Genomic DNA, 20,504 nt, shown 5'->3' with positions numbered 1-20,504 from the left:
CAGACTGGCTAAAAACTCCCAGAGATCAGCCTGTTTCTGCCTCCTAACTATGAGGATCATGGGCCTGCTCTATCCTACCTGGCTACTTTGTGTGTGTGTGCGCGTGTGCACATTGATAATTATGTGGGGAGATAACGTGTGTATTTGTGTGCATGTAGAGGCCAAGGGACAATGTTCAGAATGCCGCCTTCTCTGGGAAGTGGTGGTGCTTGGGAAGCAGAGGCAGGCAGTTCTCTGTGAGTTCAAGGCCACCCTAGTCTACAGAGTGAGTTCCAGGCTCACAGTACCCATGGCTGTACAGAGAAACGAAACAAGAATGCCTTCCTTGAGACATGATCTCTCTTTGCTTGAAGCTCACCATTAGACTAGACTGGCAGTCCAGTTAGCCCCAGGAACCCTTCTGTCCCTGGGCTATAGTACTGGGATGCAGGCTGTACTGTCACGCCTGGCTTCTCCATGAATGCTGGGGACTTGCAGCTGTCTTCCCAGCCTGGCATCATACATAGTATATCTGTGCTTTATGTTTCTTCAAAATAAACTTACAGAATAGGAGTCACGCTAGTTTATCAGGTTAGGGAACAGACTAAGAGGTTAGACCAACTTTCCAGCACATCCAAGGTAGAATGTTTTGATGGTGGAGTGAATGTGTCTCTTATGTTTTTGCAGCTCTGAACTCAAAAATGCTTATCAAGTTTGGTTACTTCCTAGGAAACTCGGGGCAGAAAGGTATCTATATTTTTCCTCTGCCAGACATATTTTCCTTCTAATTCCCATGTTTTGAGTGGTGACTAGACCTTGTGAGGGGAAGTGGAGGTACAGCTACCCTCACTGACTTATTCAGTTGCTGGTGGCTTGGCTGTTTGTGACAGATGAGTATGTGACACATTTTCAGGAAGGAATTCTTGTTGCAGCTGGCAGAATGGGCTCATTGATATGGACTTGCATGGCTGTTTGCTCCCTAATTCTGCTCCCTGTTGCTCAGCTGGAGCCGGGGTTGCTAGGTCTCTCCCCCTCTCCTGGTGTACAGTCCCATCTCGAGACTGCTGCGTCCGCCTGCTCCGTGGCCACACGGCGTGTTTGTGTCTGCCCTGAGCTGTCAGCAGAATATTTTGCTGAATTTCCTCTTTGGTTGTTGTGCTGCAACCTTCTTTTTCTGTGGCCTTTCTCAGTTGGGTACAGTCAGTTACTTTTTCGGCTGCTCATTTCCAGAGAGGGAGCAGTTACTGCATGGAGAAGCTTGAAACACGAAGTGAGACATCATAGAGATTAAAATGGTTGGACAGTGAGATGAATGAGAATCAGTGGCTGATGGGCAGTTCAGCTCTGGTGGTCTCCTTCCCTCTTCACTTTATATGCCTCTGTATCTGTCCCACCGGTGGCAGGTCAGTGCCTTGAACAGATAGTTTGGCCCCTGTGCCATACTCACTGCTACTTGGATGAGCCGAGAAAGAAAGGCAATATCTCAGTACCGTCCTCACTGCCCCAGAGTAGGGAAATGAAATGAATAAACCTTGCATAGAGACCAGCTGCAGAGTGGAGATGTGAGGAAGTTGAAGGAGTGCTTAGTATGCACGAGGGAGGCTCTGTGTGTGTGTGTGTGTGTGTGTGTGTGTGTTCAATCTTCAGCACCACATAAACCAGACATAGTGGCTCATGCTTGTAATCTTGGAATTTGGGAGTTGGAGGCAGGAAGTTCAAGGTCATCCTCAAATTCTATTTCCCCATTGCTGAGATCATGAGAGCTCTTTGTCCCACTTAACTTTTTATGTGGTTGTTGAACCCAGATCCTCATGCTTGCACTTTAGAACTAAGCTCTCTCCCCGGCCCTTAATTATGACATTTCCATACATGCATGTAATGTATTTTGGTTATTTTCACTTCCCTTTGCCCTTTCTTATTTCTTTCCCACTTGAATTGATTGCCTTCCTATTTCTAATTGGCCCTACTAATACTTTAATGTCTTAAATGTTTATTTCACCCTGACATGATAGTGCATCTCTTTAATCCCAGCAACCAGAAGGCAGAGGCAGGAGGATCTCTGTGAGTTAGAGGTTAGCCTGGTTTCCATGGTGAGCTCTATGTCAGCCAGGGCTATGTAGACTATGTCTCCATAAATACATGTAGAAAACACTTCTTATATTTAAACACTTAATATATATATTTAAACATTTAATATATCTATATATTAAACATTATTTACTTTGGGTGGCGGTGCCATGGCACACATGTAGAATTGTATGAGGGTTCAACGTCCAGTGCCGACAGCAGCAGTTGTGCGGGTCCAATCCCTGTTGCTGAGGTCAAGAGTGCACTGACCCCTTTTCCCGGTGGCGGCCCTACGTAGTGAGGAGCTCGTGTTCACACTTGGAGCTGTGCCGTCCAAGGGTCTGTTGCAGTCCGTGCAGGAAGACAGCCACAGCCGTGGGGCACTGTAAATGGAAACAAGGCATCCCTGGAGATGATCGAGCGCACACCCTGCAGTACAGGTTACTGGAGCCCGTTCTGCTTCTGGGCAATTTGTTGGTGTGGACATCCGGGCCCATGTGAAGGGTGGTGGTCATGTGGCCGAAATTTATGCCACCCGACAGCCTATCTCCAAAGCTCTCATGGCTTATTACCAAAAGTATGTGGATGAAGCCCCTAACAAGGTGATCAAACAAATCCTCAGTACGATCAGACCCTGCTTGTAGCTGACCCCTGTCCATGTGAGTTCAAAAAGTTTGGTGGTCCTGGTGCCCGTGTTCGATACCAGAAATCCTACGGATAAGCCCAGGGTTAACTTTGTAATAAACATCCTAGGATTTAAAAAAGAAAAAAAAAAAAAAAAGAGTGCACTGACAGGTCATTCCTGGAAGTCATCATTCCACACCACTTCCTGCTTCCTCTGGATCATGCATTCTTTCTTAAACAGTGTTCCTTGATCATTGATGGGGTCTTGTGTAATTTAATATTTAACTGATGACGACAGCTGAACGAAATCTGGTCTCTGCAAATGTTAGGAAAAAGACTTCTTTCTGTTGATGAGGGAAATTATTAATAATATATATTTAATTAAAGCTAATTTTAGGGCCTGGCATGGTGACATAATTTTATCTCATCACTCGGGGCAGAGGCAGGTGGTTCTCTGTGAGTGTGAAACAGCCTGATCTACATAGTGGGACCCTGTATTAAAAAACAGAACAAAAAGGTGATGGGTAGTTTTAAGTATTTAGAACCATACCATTTTGACAATATGCATATTACTGGAAATTAACATTAGATTAGAAAAATGTAAACTGTTTGTAGCTGAAAGTCATTGGGCCAAATTAAATATACAAGGAATACTCTATGATGAAATCTTTTTGCAATAAAAAATAAATAAAAGGAATGAGAGAAATAATTTTTTTCTAGAGCTGAGAATACAAGTCTCAGTTCCTTATAGCATCTCTTGAGCATTTTTTTCAATGCTACAGTTAAACTAACCAAACAGACAAAAATTTTATTTCCAATTTTCAGTCATCATTACATTTCTTAATCTAGGGAATCAGTTTTAAATCACAATTTAAAAGCATTATGTTTTGGGAAACCAGGTGAATCCAACTCTCCTGAAAATAGAGCCTAATTTTGGTCACTTATGTAGAAAATTTCTAGAAGAAATTAATTTTGAAGGAGGTGAATCACCAATCTTAGTTTGAAGAGCAGAGTTGTGACTAAAGCTTGAACAGTAATAAAGGTAAGGATGAAAGGTGGAATCACCCCAATGATTAATGGAAAGTTGTAGAATTAAGCTGGTTAATCCCAGCGCTCAGGGAGGCAGAGGCAGGTGGATGTTTTGAGTTTGAGGCTGGTCTACAGAGTGAGTTCCAGTTTTTTTGAGACAGAGAAGCCCTGTCTCAAAAAAAAAAAGTTGTGGAATTACAAAGTGTGGATGGTCCTTGGGTCTACAGTGTTCTCAAGGAGTATGTTATTAAAATTTAGAAATCCTGTTTCCTAGGTGGGTCTCAGCCAAATTAGCATAGGAAGCTTCTTTACCTTGACTGCATGTCGGCCAGAGGTCACTCTATCAAGTTGGAAATTTCTTTTACTTTTAGATCACAGGCTCTCTTGCTTGCCTTTCATAGTCATGTTTTCTCTGTCCACTGCAGGACATTCTTGTCCTGCCATCTCTGTTGTACATTGTTTCCGTGACCTAACCTGATTTGTCAGTAATGCCTTGTGTTTGGAAAGAGTGGTTAGGTTATATTTGTCAGCTCAGCCCCACCCTGTGTTTCAGCAGGAAGTGGGTGTGTGCCTTAAGTCTCCGAGGAAGCTTTCTTTCTTGTCCTTGCTGCTGTATTCAACAGTTGTCCTGCTTTTGTTTTTAGTTTTTTTGAGACAGGGTTTCTCTGTGCAGCCTTGGCTGTCCTGGACTTGCTTTGTAGATCAAGCTGGCCCTAAACTCACAGAGATCCTCCTGCTTCTGCCTCCCCAGTGCTGGGATTACAGGTGTGTGCCACCATGTCTGGCTAGTTGTGATTTTTAAGATTTTTGTGTGTGTGTGTGTGCATTGCAGGCATGTGTGAATCACCTTATGTGGTTGCTGGGTATCAAACTCAGGTCCTTTGGGAAGACAGCAAATGCTCTTAGCCACAAAGCCATCTCCAGCCCACTGTTTTATTGCACCAGCTTAGACTATGGTAGAACTGGGTTTTGTCTCGAAGCCTAAAGTCAGATGGTTATTTGACTTCTCAGTGAACATTGGTTTTTTTGAACGAAAGAGACGAGTATTAAGTAGCCAAGGATGGCCTTATGTCTGCATTCTGAGTGCTAAGATTACAGACCACACTCAGCTATTAAAACATATTAAATCTGATGGGATGCACAATTTTTTGTAGTTGTTTTTTGAGACAGGTTTCTCTGTGTTGTCCTGATTGTTCTGGAACTCAGATCTGCCTGCCTCTGCCTCTTGAGTGCTGGGATCAAACGTGTGCGCCACCACAATGCACAATTTAAAAAAAAAAAAGATTATTTATTCATTTTTTTATACAGTATTCTGCCTGCATGTGTGCCTGCAGGCCAGAAGGGGGCACCAGATCTCATTATAGATGGTTATGAGCCACCATGTGGTTGCTGGGAATTCAACTCAGGACGTTTGGAAGAGCAACCATTGTTCTTAACCTCTGAACTATCTTTCCATCCCCACAGTGCACAATTTTAGAAAAGGAAATTTGCCTTTTGCAAGAGGAAACTACAAAATGAACTTGTTTGCCCCCTTTCAGAGCACTGTTAACTGGGCAGTGAGAAAAGTTGAAGTGAAAGCAGAAGTCGTATTTGCCACCACCCAGCATCCTCACATGTTCCTGTCTCCTACTGCTGATCAGTAGGAAGGGCTATTTCAAAGAGGAACTGCCTTGAGAAGCCTTTTCCTTCTGATGGTTGTGGCTGTGGCTCATGTGCCCTTGCCTTTTGGATGTGACCAAAGAAATCTGCAGGTGTTATCTGTGACCTTGGCTCTCAATGCAGCATTGTTTGTTTGTTTATCATAAATAGCTCAAGATGAGTATCATCGCCACTATGGGCAGGCGCATATCTCTTCCAGTAATGAACAGGAAGGAGTTCAGAGTATGGAGTACAGACTGTTGCTTCCTCTTCCTCTCACATGCAGCATCTTCCAGTCCTAACCTTTACATCACCCTACACTATGCAGCTTTTTCCTGACCTTATGTGATAGGTATATATTCCATGGTAAACTCCAGTGCACGCTTGAAGAGTCTCATGATTTGAGGGCTATCTGAAAGATGCTCTCATCCAGCTTCACTCTCAGAGTATAAGCCCCATTATGACATCAGCATGCAGACTGGTTGCTATACTGCCAATCCAGAGCCGGAGGGTAGGGGGTGGGTGGGAGAGATTTTATTTGTGTTTGGATTTATTCCCCTAGGCTGCAGCCTGCTGGGGGTGAATGTGGGATTGCTTCTGGGTCTGGCCTGGAGATCCGGAACTGGTCCAGAGCTACCTTTTTCCTTTGGACTTCTTCAGGTATTACTCTCTCAGATTGGCCTGGGACCCACCTAGAGTATAAGGACTTAACCCCAGTATTCTCTCTAGAATATTCTCTGGGCCAATTGTATATCTATTTCATAGATCCTGGTAGCTGACAAAATTCAGATTTCTCTTACCTTGTGTTTTCAACACAAGTGGATGTTGGCCAAGTGAGGAGGTTATTATAGCTTAGAAGCAAATCCAGAAATTTTAGAAGCCCAGGCTGGCCTTGAGCTCTCAGCAATCCTTGCTGCCTCAACCTCCCCTGTGTACTACTGTGTCTGGCCTTGGAAGTTTCTTGAAGATCATTTAGCTTAGTCTCTTTATTTTGCAGTTGAGGAGACTGAAGCCTAGTGAGAATTACAACTTTGTGGGTGTGGGTTTGAGGGAGGGATGTTTTGCTGGTATCAAACCTAGGGCCTTAGATACACACTGGGCAAGTGCTTTAACACTTCATCACTGAGCTGTACCCCCAGCCCACATCTCTGAGAGCTTTTTTGGAGTTTCTAACAGGGGAGTGCAGCCAGTACAGTGTTGGTGCATACAGAAGGACACATACACCTTTTTTTTGGGGAGGGGGGCGCAGGCCTAAAGCTGAAGAAGGAAGAGGACACCTGCCTGGCCAGCCTCATCAGCCAGATCACCCTAACGGTCAGCGAGGAGACAGACATGTCTCAGCCAGACAGACCTCACACCCTGCATCCCTGATTTAGAAGGCACTGTAGAGGTTATCCAGTTTGACCTCTTGGTTCTCTTTCCTCCTTTTTTATACAGCTGGGGATGAACCCAAGGCCTTATACATATTTTTTAATTAAAAATATGTGCATATGGGGTATTTGCCTGCATGTATGTCAGGGCACCTGCATGTATGCCTGTGCCTGGTGCCCTTGGAGGACAGAGAGAGAGCATCAGATCCCTTGGAACTGGAGTTACAGATGGTCATGAGCCTCCATGTGGGTGCTGGGAATTCAGCTCAGTCCTCTGGAAGTGCTCTGAAGTGCTGAGCCTTCTCTCTAACCCCTACGATTTTATTTTTAATTATGTATGGGGGGTAGGTGGGTATGTGCGTATGTGCACGTATGCACACACATGCCCATGAAGTCCAGAAAAAGGTGTGGGATCTTCTGGATCTGGAGTTGCGGGTGGCTGTGAGTTACCTTAAATGGATGCTGGGAACAGAACTCAGATCCCCGTACAAGAACAGTACATGCTCTTAACCTCTGGCTATCTCTCTGGCTCAGTCTTGAACCTATTTGACCCCACCCTCCCAATACCTCCTCATATCCTAGTAGGAATTCTTCCCTCAACAGCCTGACAGCTGGTCATCCGCAGGATGGGAATACCCATGCTTTTATCTAAAGAGAACCCTTTCTGCTATAGTGCAGCTCTAGTTACAAAGAACTAGGTCTAGATAAATTGAAATTTATTTCTGCAACTTTTTATATCTTTGACAGTTCTAATTCATTTTCTATGTAACAACTCTCAAGATAAGACCTTCTCAAATCCCCAGATTAGCAAACACTGCTATAGCATGCAATTTTCCTAATAAAAAGTAACACATGACTGAAGGGCTGGAGAGAGGGCTCAGGTCAGAGCTCTTGCTGTGCAGGCATAGGTCCCCAGTTCAGATCTCCAGCACACACGCACACACGCCAGGGCATGGTTATGCCTGCATGTAACCTGAGCGTGTGGCGTGGAGACGGCTGCTCTCTGGCCAGGCAGGCCAGCCACAGCGGCAGGCTTCAGGTTCAGCAAGAGGCTGTCTTCAGGGAATAAGGTGGAAACAACAGAGGAAGACAGCCGATGCCCTTCTCTAGCTTCTCTGTGTGTACTTTCATACATCTCACAGACACCCCCCAAATAAAAAAATTAACACGTGACTGGAAAAGACACTTACCGACTCCATAAAAACAGGGCACTCCACTCCTTTCCTATGTTTAAAACTTTATTTGGGGCTCAAACCCAGGGCCTAATGCACGCTAACCAAGTGCTTCACCCCCAAGCTGTGTTCCCAGCTCTCACAACTTTTTTTCTGGACTAAGAACAACTTTTTTGGTTCTTACATTGTTTACATTTCTCTCCAGCACTAGCATTTAGGGTTTAAATTTTAGTAAAAATTTTCATTTTACTGAAGGAGCAAACGTTATCACTTCATGACTACAGCTGTACAGGACAATATGGAAAGTGGAAGAGGTGGGGCTAATGGCCTACACTCCTGTAGCCTCTCTGGTTTCTCAGTAAGTGCTAGCTGGGGTATGATGGGTCTCGGGGTCCACCCTCTTCTGAACCTGTGAGGTTCTCAGTTCATCTTCTACCTCCAACCTTCTGCCTCTTCTAACCTTTGCCCTTACACAAGAATGATCTAAAATGCAAATTAGAACCTTTGCTTCAGTGATCCTTCAACACCCAGTGTTCTCCCAATTTCCCAGGAAAGCCGTGCTGCTAAGGAGGAACCTTCTTAAACAGAGTTCTGTGGCAGAATGAAAGCCTGTTGTTGCTGGGCACCTGTTGTGTGTGAGGGATTAACTTCTCCAGGGCATCCACAATGGCACTCCTTATATACAGTGTTGAGGAAAATTGAGGAAACAGTCACTGTAATCATTTCCTTTGTTCTGTGGTTCAGATGAGGAGCACAGTTGTGAAAGACTGGAGGAGAGATTGTTGTATTTCAGGGGGTCTGAGAGTATAGCAGCTTCAGGGGAAGACCCATCAAAATCATTGAAGTCTAGGGTTTCATCTTTAAATTTTTTATGTGAATGTTGCATTCATCTATGTAATATGTCCATGGTTTAAAGTGTTTTAAAATATTTATCAATGAATAGAATTCATTCAACAGGAAGATTTGCCTATGATTTGTGGAACTACAAAAAAACTAAACCCCCCACCTTTAAACTTGATAGAGGAAATTTTAGATATATTTTTTTCAGTGTCTGTAGGAAAATTGTTGAAGATCACAATTATGAGATAACAGAGTCAAGAGACCAACCCATGCATGTCCTAACTCCAAAACCCATGTATTTTCTATAGTTAAAAATGAAAGGGAGACTCTAAAGGCTGAAGTCTGTTTGCCATTTTTAAGTTTATTATCATTCTGATGTAGGATTTTGTTTTTGTCAAATTATAGGTGTGTTTCATGTTATGCATAATTTCATACTTTTTTCACAGAAGACACCAATCCTTGATTATCTAAAAGAAAAATGAGCAAGTGGTATAGGTACTTCCATATAGCAGAAAATCTTGTTTCTTTTTGGTGTCGATGAAAAATGCCATAGAGGCAGTCAGATCTCGTGAGTTTGAGACCAGCCTGTTCTACAGAGCTACTCCAGGACAGCAAAGGCTACACAGAGAAACCATCTTGGAAAACCAAAAGAAAGAAAGAGAGAGAGGAGAGAGAGAGAGAGAGAAAGGAGAGAAAGGAAGGAAGGAAGGAAGGAAGGAGGGAGGGAGGGAGGGAGGGAGGGAGGAAGGAAGGAAGGAAGGAAGGAAGGAAGGAAGGAAGGAAGGAAGGAAGGAAGGAAGGAAGGAAGGAAGGAAAAGAAAAATAAAGATGTCTTTTTATCCCTCAGGTTGACTTTAGTTTCATGTGTGTAGGTGTTTTGCCTGTATCTGTTTACAGTGCCCTCAAAGGCCAGAAGAGGGTGTCAGATCCCCTGGAACTAGAGTTACAGTTACAGCTGGTTGTGAACCACTATGTAGTTACTTGGATTTGAACCCTTGCCTTCTGGAAAAGCAGCCAGTGCTCTTAACTACTGAGTCTTTTCTCCAGGCCCAGAAATGTTTTTTGTGTTAAAACAGGATTTCTTGGGGGCTGGTGAGATGGCACAGTGTTTAAGAGCTCTGTCTGTTCTTCCAGAGGTCCTGAGTTCAATTCCCAGCAACCATCTGTACCCTCTACTGTCCTCTTCTGGCATGTAGGTGTACCTGCGCGTAGGGCATTTAAAAAATAAAATAGGGTTTCTTCTGTAACCTTGGCTGTCCTGGAACTCGTTATATGTCCCCAAACACACAGACTATCTGCCTTGCCTCCCAAGTGCTAAGATTAAAGGTGTGGGCCACCACATTCAGCAAAGCTCTATCTATCTATCTATCTATCTATCTATCCATCTATCTATCCATCCATCCATCTAATCTATGGGTGCTCTATCTGCATGTACACCTCCATTCCAGAAGAGGGCACCAGATACCAAGGTAGATGGTTGTGAGCCACCATATGGTTGCTGGGAATTGAACTCAGGACCTTTGGAAGTGCTCTTAACCTCTGAGCCATCTCTCCAGCCCAAAACACCCATCTTTTAAAAAGAAATAGCAGATCTGTTTTTTTGATTGTTTTGTCTTAATCAGTATTGATATTATTATTTTCACTCTTGTCTTTTATTTTTAAAGATTTGTTTTACATGTGTGACTGTTTTGAGTGTACAAACATGTTGCACACAGATGCCACGGTACACATATGAAGGTATCAGGGAACAACATACTTATGTGTGTGGTTGTTTTTTTTTTGTTTGTTTGTTTGTTTTTGTTTTTTTTTTCGAGACAGGGTTTTTCTGTGTAGCCTTGGCTGTTCTGGATTTGCATTGTAGACTAGGCGAGCCTTGAACTCACGGCTAGCTTCCTGCCTCTGCCTCCCTGAGTGCTGGGGTTAAAGGCGTGTGCCACCATGCCCGGCTGTGTGAGTGTTTTGCCTGCATATATGTAAAAGTACTTCCTGCATGCCTGGCACTATGGAGGGGAGAAGAAGACATTAGCTCTGCTGAAACTGGATTTACCAATATGAGCCATTGTGTAGACGCCGAGAATCAAACATAGGTGCACTGCAGAGCAGTAAGTACCCTTAACCACAGAGCCGCTGTCTCTCCAGCCTCACAGGCGCTGCTTTGCAGCACGTGGATTGAGTTCAGGTTATCAGGCTTGGCAGCACTAAGCCCATTCACTGACCCAGCATTTTACTTTTAACTTCCTGCCTCCTTTCCTTTTCTAGATTCTTTTTCCTGTGTTCTCGACTCACTAATCACCATGTGTTTGTGTGTGTGTGTGTGTGTGTGATCTTAGTACCTTGTGCCATTTGCTTTAAGTTAAAAGATTAAAACTGAAAAGTCTGGAGTTTGTGTTAAAAACCTGTTGGGTCAAAGGAGGATCTTAGCAGAGAAATGGAATGGAAGTCATTTCCGTAGACAGTAGACAAGTATTCGGGAAACACCTCTGCACCCCAAAGATAGGCACAGCTGCCACACAGTGACCATCAGGGAGATTGAAAGTTAGAAGCAAACAGCTGGCCCTTTTAGTTCCTAGGCTGTTGCTGTTGGTGACAGGAAGTCTTACTCCCCAGGCTGCTGGCTTCCTGTTTTATTTTTACTTGTAGCAGCTCAAAATGGCCATAACAAGGAGCAGCCTGTTCCAAAGGGTCCCTCTGCCTCTCTGTGTATTTGTTAGTTTGGGGTTTTTGTTTTGTTTTGGTGAAATGATATGTTGGTTTGCTTTTACTCTCTGCAGTGATTAGCTTGTTGTAAGCATTTTGTGTTTGCAAGCAACTGTCTGGTGATGAGCTGGTGTTTTAGGATTTGATGTGAGTAAACCTGATGATGGTGATGATGATGACTCCTCCTCCTTTCTTCTTCTTCTTCCTCCTCCACCCCCTTCTCCTCCTCCACCTTCTTCTTCTAGTAGAGGGGTTTCTGTGACTTTTCATTTTATGTAAATATGCTATTTTCCCTAGAGCAAAGCTGTTACGACATTTTAGATTTCTTTATGGTTTCCTAAAATATGAAAATAAGACCTGTCCACTGTGACTTGACTCTTCTAGTCATAACCGCCTTGTTGAGAGTAAAACCTTTTCCTAAACTCATAGTAGGGATTTGGTGATCTAAATCTCCATGTGAACCTGAAGTGCTAGTGTGGTGGGTGGGATTCCTAGGAAAGGGCTCAGCCACCCCCATAAGAAACAGCAATGGAGGGTGTCTACAGCTGTTCCAGATGCTTCCTGCTGTCGCTACCGGCCCAAGTGGATAGAATCTAGTAGAGGAGCACTGGGTAGAAGAGAGGGCCAGGGAATCTTAAAGCACAGTTGGCTTAGCATCCTGCTTGACATATTGAACATACAAAATTTTCCGTGATTTTCCTTCATTCTGTCAATTTACAGACTAAACTTTGGTAGTGTTAATAGATCCTGGCAGCTAGTATTTAGTTGCACATTAACAGTCACCCATCCAGGAAGACCTAGAGAGCTTGTAGCCAGGGACTTACCAGTGGGATCACTGTTGACAGCTGACTTCATTGTGGATATTGCCAGACAAAGACAAATCTGCTCATGTAGTTTTGTGTGGCCTTGAACTCTCTGTTTAGCTGAGAATGACCATGAGCTTCTTATCCTCCTTCCTCTGTCCTCCAAATGCCAGGATTACAGGTGTACACTACTGTGTCCAGGTTATGCTGTGCTGGGGGGAAGGGTCAAACCTAAATCTCATACATGCGAGGCAAATACCATACCAGCTGGGTTGCATCCCCAGCCACAGAGGTCATTTTTGTAACTGGGCCTAGAGTCTGTTCTGTATTGGTTGTGGATACCCCAAGGATAGGATCTGTACCATCATCCTTGCCTGCCATTTTCTGACTCTGCCTCCTTACCTGGATGGCTCTTAGTAGTTAGAGCAGTAATTTCTTTCTTTCTTTCTTTCTTTCTTTCTTTCTTTCTTTCTTTCTTTCTTTCTTTCTTTCTTTCTTTCTCTCTCTCTCTCTCTCTCTCTTTCTTTCTTTGTGTTTGTTTGTTTTTCAAGACAGGGTTTCTCTGTGTAGCCTTGGCTGTCTGGAACTCACTTTGTAGACCAGGCTGGCCTTGAACTCACAGAGATCCACTTGCCTCTGCCTCCCTGAGTGCTGTGATTACAAATGTGAGCCGCCATGCCTGGCTAATAATTTCTACTTCCAGGTTTTTGTGCTGTCTTCATGGTGTCACTAGTTCAAAATTTCTAAACTTGTAGGAGGAGTTTTTAGCAATCCTTGAAAGGAAGGTGAGATACTTGAACTGGAAGGTAGGAAGGGGAGTAAAGGTTTTCTTTAAAAAAAACAAAAAACAAAAAAACGGTTGCAGATCACAGCAATACCAAAAAAAAAAGGAAAAGATTCACACAGCCCCACTGTGCCTGGAATCTGTGGCTGAATGCTGCTTTCCTATTTCTCTTTTAGGTTGTTTTTCATCACTGAGAACATTGCCTGAAGCAGGTCCACCATGCCGTTAGTAACCAGGAACATCGAGCCAAGGCACCTGTGCCGTCAGACGTTGCCTAGCGATACAAGCGAGCTGGAATGCAGGACCAACATCACCCTGGCAAATGTCATCCGACAGCTGGGCAGCCTGAGTGAGTACCTCCGAGAGCCTGTGCTTTGCCCTCAGGGGTCGTTGGTGCTCTTTATTTAGTTTCCCTCTCCTCCATGTTCCCATTTCTCCCCCATCTGCCTTCCCTAGGTAATGCAAAAATACACCCCTGTTCCATCCCCAGAGAAGGGCTCCTTTTTTCGTCTTCTTCCCCTCTACTGTCTCTCCATTTACCACCCTCTAGGTTCCACCTTCCCCTCCACCTGCTTCAGAAGGGATCTGTGGAAAGGGTGGCAGGAAGGGCTGCAGCAGAAACTGCAGGCGCAGTGACAGAGCAGAATTCTCTGTGTGTGAAGTGGGAGGTTCACAGAGCAGTGTCTTGGGTTGAAGAATGCTCCTGTGATTAGGTGATCTGTTCCATGTAGCTTGACTTTGTTGAAGCTTCACATGTGCCAATAGTCTATCTACCCAACACCCCACCGCGATCTTCCCAAAGGGAAGTGAATCAAGCGTGCATGCAGAGAGAGTCTGGCTGACGCGTCTACCCTGGTACACATTTAATTGTGCTGCAAGCCCCCAGGTCCAAGATCGGGTACAAATTACTTCTGCAGTCTCCAGAGTATTAGGAGTTTTGCAAGCTGTGTGAATACACAGTGACACAAATGGTCGCTCGAGCCATTCTTCTCTAAGAGGAAGATGGGAGTTGGCCCAGTCTGTTTTGGAGTTGAGGGAAAATCCAGATATATATATAAATTCTTTAATTGGCTAAATTAATGAGACTGCCTTGGGAGGGGTATGTGCATGTGGTTTGGATTCCATTCAGAATCAAGCTGACATTGTTTCCTTGAAGCTGAGGTATGGGAAAGGCAGATGCTTAGAACCAGCCCTGCACTTGTCTGGTGCTTCCCCAGCTCCCATAAGCACCTCCGTCGAAATGCCACTTTAGTGATCTTCCTTAGCAAAGGCATTTTGTGTGAATTATTTCCGACACTCACCCCTCCTCACTCACTGCAGAGGAGTATCAGAAAGCTTGCATTCCGCTAGATAGTGATGGGCTTTACCTTTAAAGTAGAAGCCCGAGGATACAGAGCCCTGTGACCAGATGATGTGTGCAGTCTGAGACCCGTAAGCCTTCACCTAGCACGGGACCTGTCTCAGCTGATCCAGGGCTTAGTGAGCCCTGGATGGAGCAGCACAGAGAATGAAGCCATTGCCAGTGCCTGTCTCACACACAGACTCTGAGAGCAGCAGTGCAGCTGACGGTGAAGCAGGGAAAGCTGCAGAGCCTCACTGCTTCTGTCACCCGGCGAAGGCCGAGGGATAGAAGTCAGTCAGACACGATTCTTCTCCACAGGACAAAGGACATCTAGCTGCTGCTGCTGCTCACTCCTGCCCCCTCTCAGGTGGTTTGCCAGCATGGATGGAGGTCATTGTGGACTTTCCCCAGTTGTCATCAAACCACTCCTCTCTTGAAGCTGATCTGAGGGTCAGCTCTTCCTCACATTAGGGCACCAGCTTACCGTTTAGTCACCTAATGAACATGGATTGGAAGTATTGTATATGCTGGGTGCTGTGAAGACACAGAAATGAAAGGAAATGGCCCCTGACTTCCAGGAGCTCGTAATCTAGAAAGACAGGAAGAATGATTTTTGAGGGGATGGTGGAGAGAGGGTGAGAGGGGAACTCATATTTGGTGATTGCCTGTTTTATGCCAGTTTTCAGTGAAATATTGATATAATTTCATTTAATCTCCTCAGTTACTTTTACAAGTCTAGGAAGTTATGTTCCCATTTTTCAGATGAACAAATGAAAGCTCAGAGACATAAAATGACTTTCTTAAAGAGGCATAGCCAGTAAGACTCAAAGTGCTCAGTTATTGCTTATTTTTATATTTACTTAATCCTAAGACTCAAACCCGGAGTCTTGTGCATGCTGAGCGCATGCTCTGTCACAGAGCTGCGTGTGCGGCCTCAAACATGACTATTTAAACTTAGCTAAGAGTTTCTTTGGACTGTCACCAATTCTGCCCCTATTAGCAGTGTCCTGGTTTAGGTCTTTGTTGACTTACCTAAAAATACACACACATACATATAAAATGTGTGTGTGTGTGTATTTTTTTGTTGTTGTTTGTTTTTTTGTTTTTTTTTTGAGACAGAGTTTTTCTGTGTAACAGCCCTGGCTGTCCTAGACTCAATGTGTAGACCAGGCTGGCCTTGAACTCACATAGATCTGCCTGCCTCTGCTTTCTGGTAATACAGGTATGTACCACTGTGCCCAGGATCCTAAAATATTTTTAATTAAATTGGATTAATTCATTAACTTATTTTTTTGAGACAGGGTCTCACTCTGTAGCTCAGACTGGATTCAAATTTGTGACCCAGATGAACTACCACCTACACTTCCTTCTGGTCGCCCTTCTTTTAGTGTCTGTCCAGTATACCAGCAGTGATGTGCCTAACACATACAGCTCTCCTTTTCTGTCTATAATTCTAGGAGTGACAGGTGTCACTATATAGCCCAGGCCCTTGAACCTTCTAAAATGCTGCAGCACCATTGCTGGCTCTAATTAGGAATTTGTTTATTGAGATAAGTTTTCCTGTACTTGCCCTTCATCCAGATGTGTGCTAAGGATAAGCCATACTCCTGACCTTTCTGCCTTCCCTCCTGAGTGCTGAGACTACACGTATACCACCCTGTCTAACCTAGACTTGAAATTTCTTTTTAAAGTTGTCCATTAATTTATAAACAACTTTTTCCTGTTCATCTTCATCTTCTTCCTCATCCTCTCACACTACCACTAAACTATATCCACACACAGCCCTTCTATTTTCACCCTTTTAATTTTGAGGCAGGGTCCTGCTAAGTTGCCTAGGCTGACTGTGATCTCAGCCTCCCAAATAGCTAGGATTATAGGGGTGTGCCCCTGGCCTAGTGTAATACCTGTTTGAAAAGGACATCTTTTTCCCTAATCTTCCTTTGTGCCTCACTGTGGAACAATGTAAGTTCCTTGTTTGAGCATAAAGTCCCATCTTCCTTTTTGCTCTTACCTTCTATAATACATCGTCTCCCATTCTACAATATTCAACAAAATTACTTTAAAATAGACAAGGGAGGGCCAGTGAGATGACTCGGTGGGGAAAGGTGGCTACCCAGCCCAGGAGCTTGAGTCCAGTCCCTTGGAGCCGCACGGTAGGAGAGAACCCAATCCTCAAAGGTCACCCTGTGACCCCCCCAGGCGACTCTCTGCCTTTGCCTCCTAGTGCTGAGATCCTGTTCTTTGATGCTTCTCTCCCATTGTCATCAGTGTGGCACTGGGTCTCCCCAGCCAACAGTCCAAGGTGTGGGAAGACTGGGATGACTACCCCACAGTACGAGTTGTCTGTGTTTCTCTTACTAAATTACATTTTATTAGTAGAATGTCTTTTATTTATTCTTTGACGATTTCATACATGTAAACAGGTATCTTGAACACATTAATCCTGCCCCAGATTCTAGCTCTCCCGCCCCTGACATCCCCCAGGAGCCCCCAGCACATCCCACAAACCAAGCTGGCCTCAGATTCACAGAGATTCCCCTCGCTCTGCCTCCCAGGAGCTGGAATTAAAGCATTCACCACCATGCCCATCTTCACCACGCCTAGCCCCAGCTAGCACTTAGACCAGTATTGTGCCCATCCGGGGGGGTAGAACCCCACTTGAATCACTGTGAAATCATGTGTATTGGAGGTTTCAGCATTGGGTAGCACTGCCTTTGGAGCTCTGGGACTCTCTGATTTCAGTAAGCACAGATGCACCTTTTAAAAAATGTGTTTCACCAGTTTCCACTTCCGCATAACATTTCACTTGAAGAATTTTGCTAACAGGCAGCTAGGCTCCTGAAGACTATTCTGAAATCTTTTGGCAAAATGTGGTATCTGTTAGGGCTATCCTGGTGGGTGCTGAGTCTGCCGTGGTAATGTCTAGATGAGTGAAAGTCACCTTTGGACCAGGCACTACTCTGTAGCGCTCATTTTTTAAACTTTACTTTACTTGGGGTGTTTAGCCCTCGGCATCCCTTTCCAACCTTCCAACGCTACATAGGAGAGAGGAGGATAGTGGGGAGAGAGGGCCCCTTTACTTCTCCTGGCTGTTGAGGAGCTTTGTACCAGTTTCACCCTTTTAATTTTGGGGCTATGTACCAGTTTCTGTTAACCGCAGACACAGTCTCCTGCAGTCTCCTCCACGCTGCTTCGTCCCAAAGTGTTTCTCTCCATCTGTCTTCTCCAAACCACCACACCGTTTGTCTCTAATTTCTCCAAACTGCTACATGCCACATGCCAATACCAAATGCCATACCTTCTCTTTCTCAGCTCCCAGAGTACCACACCCCTCTCCCGAGCCCTGGGATTAAAGGTGTGTGCCACCAACACCCAGTGAGCACTTGCAGTTCTTATACCAGAGTTTGGTTCCCTACACCTACGTGGTGGCTTACAACTTCCTGTAACTCCAGTTCCAAGGATCTGGCACCTTCGTCTGGTCTCTGGGCAACCATGTGCATATGTGCATACTAACATTACAGAAACACACATAAATAGAAATAAACATAAAAAAGGAAATATCCCAGCATAATAGAAATAGCTGAGGTATAGGCTGGGTATAGTGATGTGCACCAGTAATCTCAGCACTGAGGAGGAAGAAAAGGATGAGATCATGGCAAGTTTGAGGCTGGCCTCGTCTACAGTGTGAATTTTAAAGCATCCAGGGGAATATAATGAGACAGTGTCTATAAATAAAAATCTGAGACATAACAATGTGGGTCTTCTGACTTGAGGCCCACTGCTCTTTCTGTTTCCTATAGTGATTCTGACTGTGCCTAGGGCCTGACCTGTGTTGCAGTGGAAAAGCCTTCACCCTGCCTGCTTCACTCACTCTTCAAAAATGGGAAAAGGCCAGGCAATGGTGGCGTATTCAGGCTTTTACTCTGAATAAAGGCAGGTGGATCTTTGTGAGTTCAAGGCCAGGCCAGCATGGTCTACAGAGCACAGCCAGGGCTACAGAGAGAAACTTTGTCTAAAACAACAGCACCCAGAAAAAGAGGAGGGGGAAGAGGAAGAAGAAGAAAGCTGGGCACACACCTTTAATCCTGGCACTTGGAAGGCAGAGACAGGTGGATCTCTGAGTTCAAAGACACCTTATCCAATGGCTCTGGAGAGCAGTCTGGAGTTAAGAGGAACAACCAGGTATCCATGATTAATATACTAGATTACCTCAGAAGAATAATTTGAAACCAAGATGAGGCTGTCTGTAAGGGGCCTGAACATATCCACACCCCACACAGAGATGCAGAAGTTCTTCTAATGGTGAGAAGGTCACCTTCTGTCTCAAACCCACAGCTTTCAAAGTTCTGGTCTACACAGCAAATTCCTGGCCAGCCGGGGCTACACAGTGAGACCCTGACTCAAAAAAAAAATAAATAAAAGTCATCAATTTTGTATACTGAGTGAGGCCTTTTGTGAGGTTTTACCTGATGTCACACGTCTTCCTGCCCCTTTACTAAGGGAGGGAAGTCTGGGTCCTGCCTTGGAGACAGAATGACAGGTTGACTGGCTTTCTTTTTGCCAGAGTGCTTGAATTTCTGCTTTTCCGCTTTGTAGCCCAGGCTGGCCTTGAATCTACAGCAGTCTCCCTTAGCCTCCCAAGTGCTAAGATTATAGGTGTGAGCCACCACAGTTGGCTGTTTTTAAGGCTGGTCTATTTTCCATGCATAATTCTGCCTGTTTCTTTGTTTTTGTTTCCAAACACAATTTTCGGTAACTTGGTGGAGCAGGACACTGCCATATTGTCAGTAGAGATCAAATGGGATCCTCTACCTGCAGAGCAGAAATGCAGCTTGTTGGTCTCTTTTGAGTCCTTCGAGCTCAGGAACTCCCCCTCGACGTTGCTGCATGGGACCATGCAGTGTGCAGAATTAGGACTTCCTTACTCATCACTCACTCACAGTGCACTCGCCTTCTGGGTTCCACTGTAAAGAATTAGCTGCAGTTCACCCTGAAGGCGAGCTTTCAGTCTTTCTGTCTAGGTTTGCCTAATTTCTCCTCAAATATGTACTAAGCTTAGAAAAAAAAAAGTGAACTTACTTTAAGTCTCGAAATATCTTTAGGTTGGGCAGTCACTTATGTCTGCCTTCACTTTGACTGAAAAACTGAGATGATAATTTATCCATCCATGCCTCTTTCTATTCCTAGTAAGAAAGTACCTTGTGGCTCAGAATAACAATATGGAGGTAGTGCCAAATTGCTGTTTCTTTGGCTACAAATTCTCCTTGCATTCAGGGTTGAAAGTACAGAAATCTTTTCTTGTTCTAAAAAGTGAGACGCTGTGGAAAAAGACCAGTGGTATGTTGTTTTTCAGGGAGGGCTTGAATGTTTCAGCTTTTCACTTGTCCCCTGGGGTGTGGATTTGAAGGATTGTAACCTAGAGCAAAGACTTTGAAGGCTGTGGGTTAGAGAATGTGAGGTGACCTTCTCACCCTTAGAAGAAGTTCTGCGTCTCTGTGTGGGGTGTGGAAATTCAGGCCCCATAGAGACACCCTCATCTTGCTTTTCAGTGGACTTCTGAAATTCTACTGAGGAAGTAATTTCTTATCTAGTGTATTAATCATGGACACCTGGTAGCTTCTCTTAACTCCCAGCTGCTCTCCAGAGCCATTGTGCAAGGTGCTTTACAGAACAGGAGGTGCTGAGAGCCACAGACAAAATGCTTATATATATTGTCTGATTCCCAGGACTAATTTGTTGACATTACACCTTTTTATTTTGTTCTGCCTGCCTTGGATTTCATATTTGTTCAGAATTTGCCAAAAGGTTCTATTAGTTATGGACTGTGTACACAGACTGGCCAGACTGTGGCGAATAGCTCTTTCTCTGAGGACAAGCATGTGCATGTGTGTTTGGTGGACTATACATTCTTTAGTCACTGGGTTTGTGTTTCTGTCACTCCTATGCACTAGTGACTTGGTCTTTTTGCTCCTTCTAGGTAAGTATGCAGAGGACATTTTTGGAGAGATTTGCACTCAGGCAAGTGCCTTTGCCTCCCGAGTAAACTCCCTTGCTGAGCGGGTTGACCGAGTGCAAGTTAAAGTCACTCAGCTGGATCCCAAGGAAGAAGAAGGTAAGGAGGCCAGGCCAGAGCCACAGGCTCTGCCAAGCAGTGTCTGA

General features: G+C 44.5%; 1 protein-coding gene and 1 pseudogene across 1 annotated transcript in view; both read left to right on the top strand.

The window, feature by feature from the left end:
• Wasf2 (WASP family member 2) overlaps window positions 1-20,504 on the top strand; it is a 65,088-nt gene that overhangs the window by 30,090 nt on the left and 14,494 nt on the right. Inside the window, exons 2-3 of the mRNA XM_021643907.2 lie at window positions 13,180-13,352; window positions 20,323-20,457. Coding sequence (XP_021499582.1) covers window positions 13,223-13,352; window positions 20,323-20,457 — 265 coding nt within the window. The 5' untranslated portion in view covers window positions 13,180-13,222. The remainder of the gene's footprint in view (window positions 1-13,179; window positions 13,353-20,322; window positions 20,458-20,504) is intronic.
• Window positions 2,319-4,951, top strand: LOC110552693 (small ribosomal subunit protein uS9-like; annotated as a pseudogene).

The sequence above is a fragment of the Meriones unguiculatus genome, chromosome 3 (genome assembly GCF_030254825.1).
Source record: "Meriones unguiculatus strain TT.TT164.6M chromosome 3, Bangor_MerUng_6.1, whole genome shotgun sequence".
In the NCBI taxonomy this organism is placed as follows: Eukaryota; Metazoa; Chordata; class Mammalia; order Rodentia; family Muridae; genus Meriones; species Meriones unguiculatus.
Note: the sequence above shows the minus strand (reverse complement) of the source record. Positions and strands in the feature narration are given on the sequence as shown.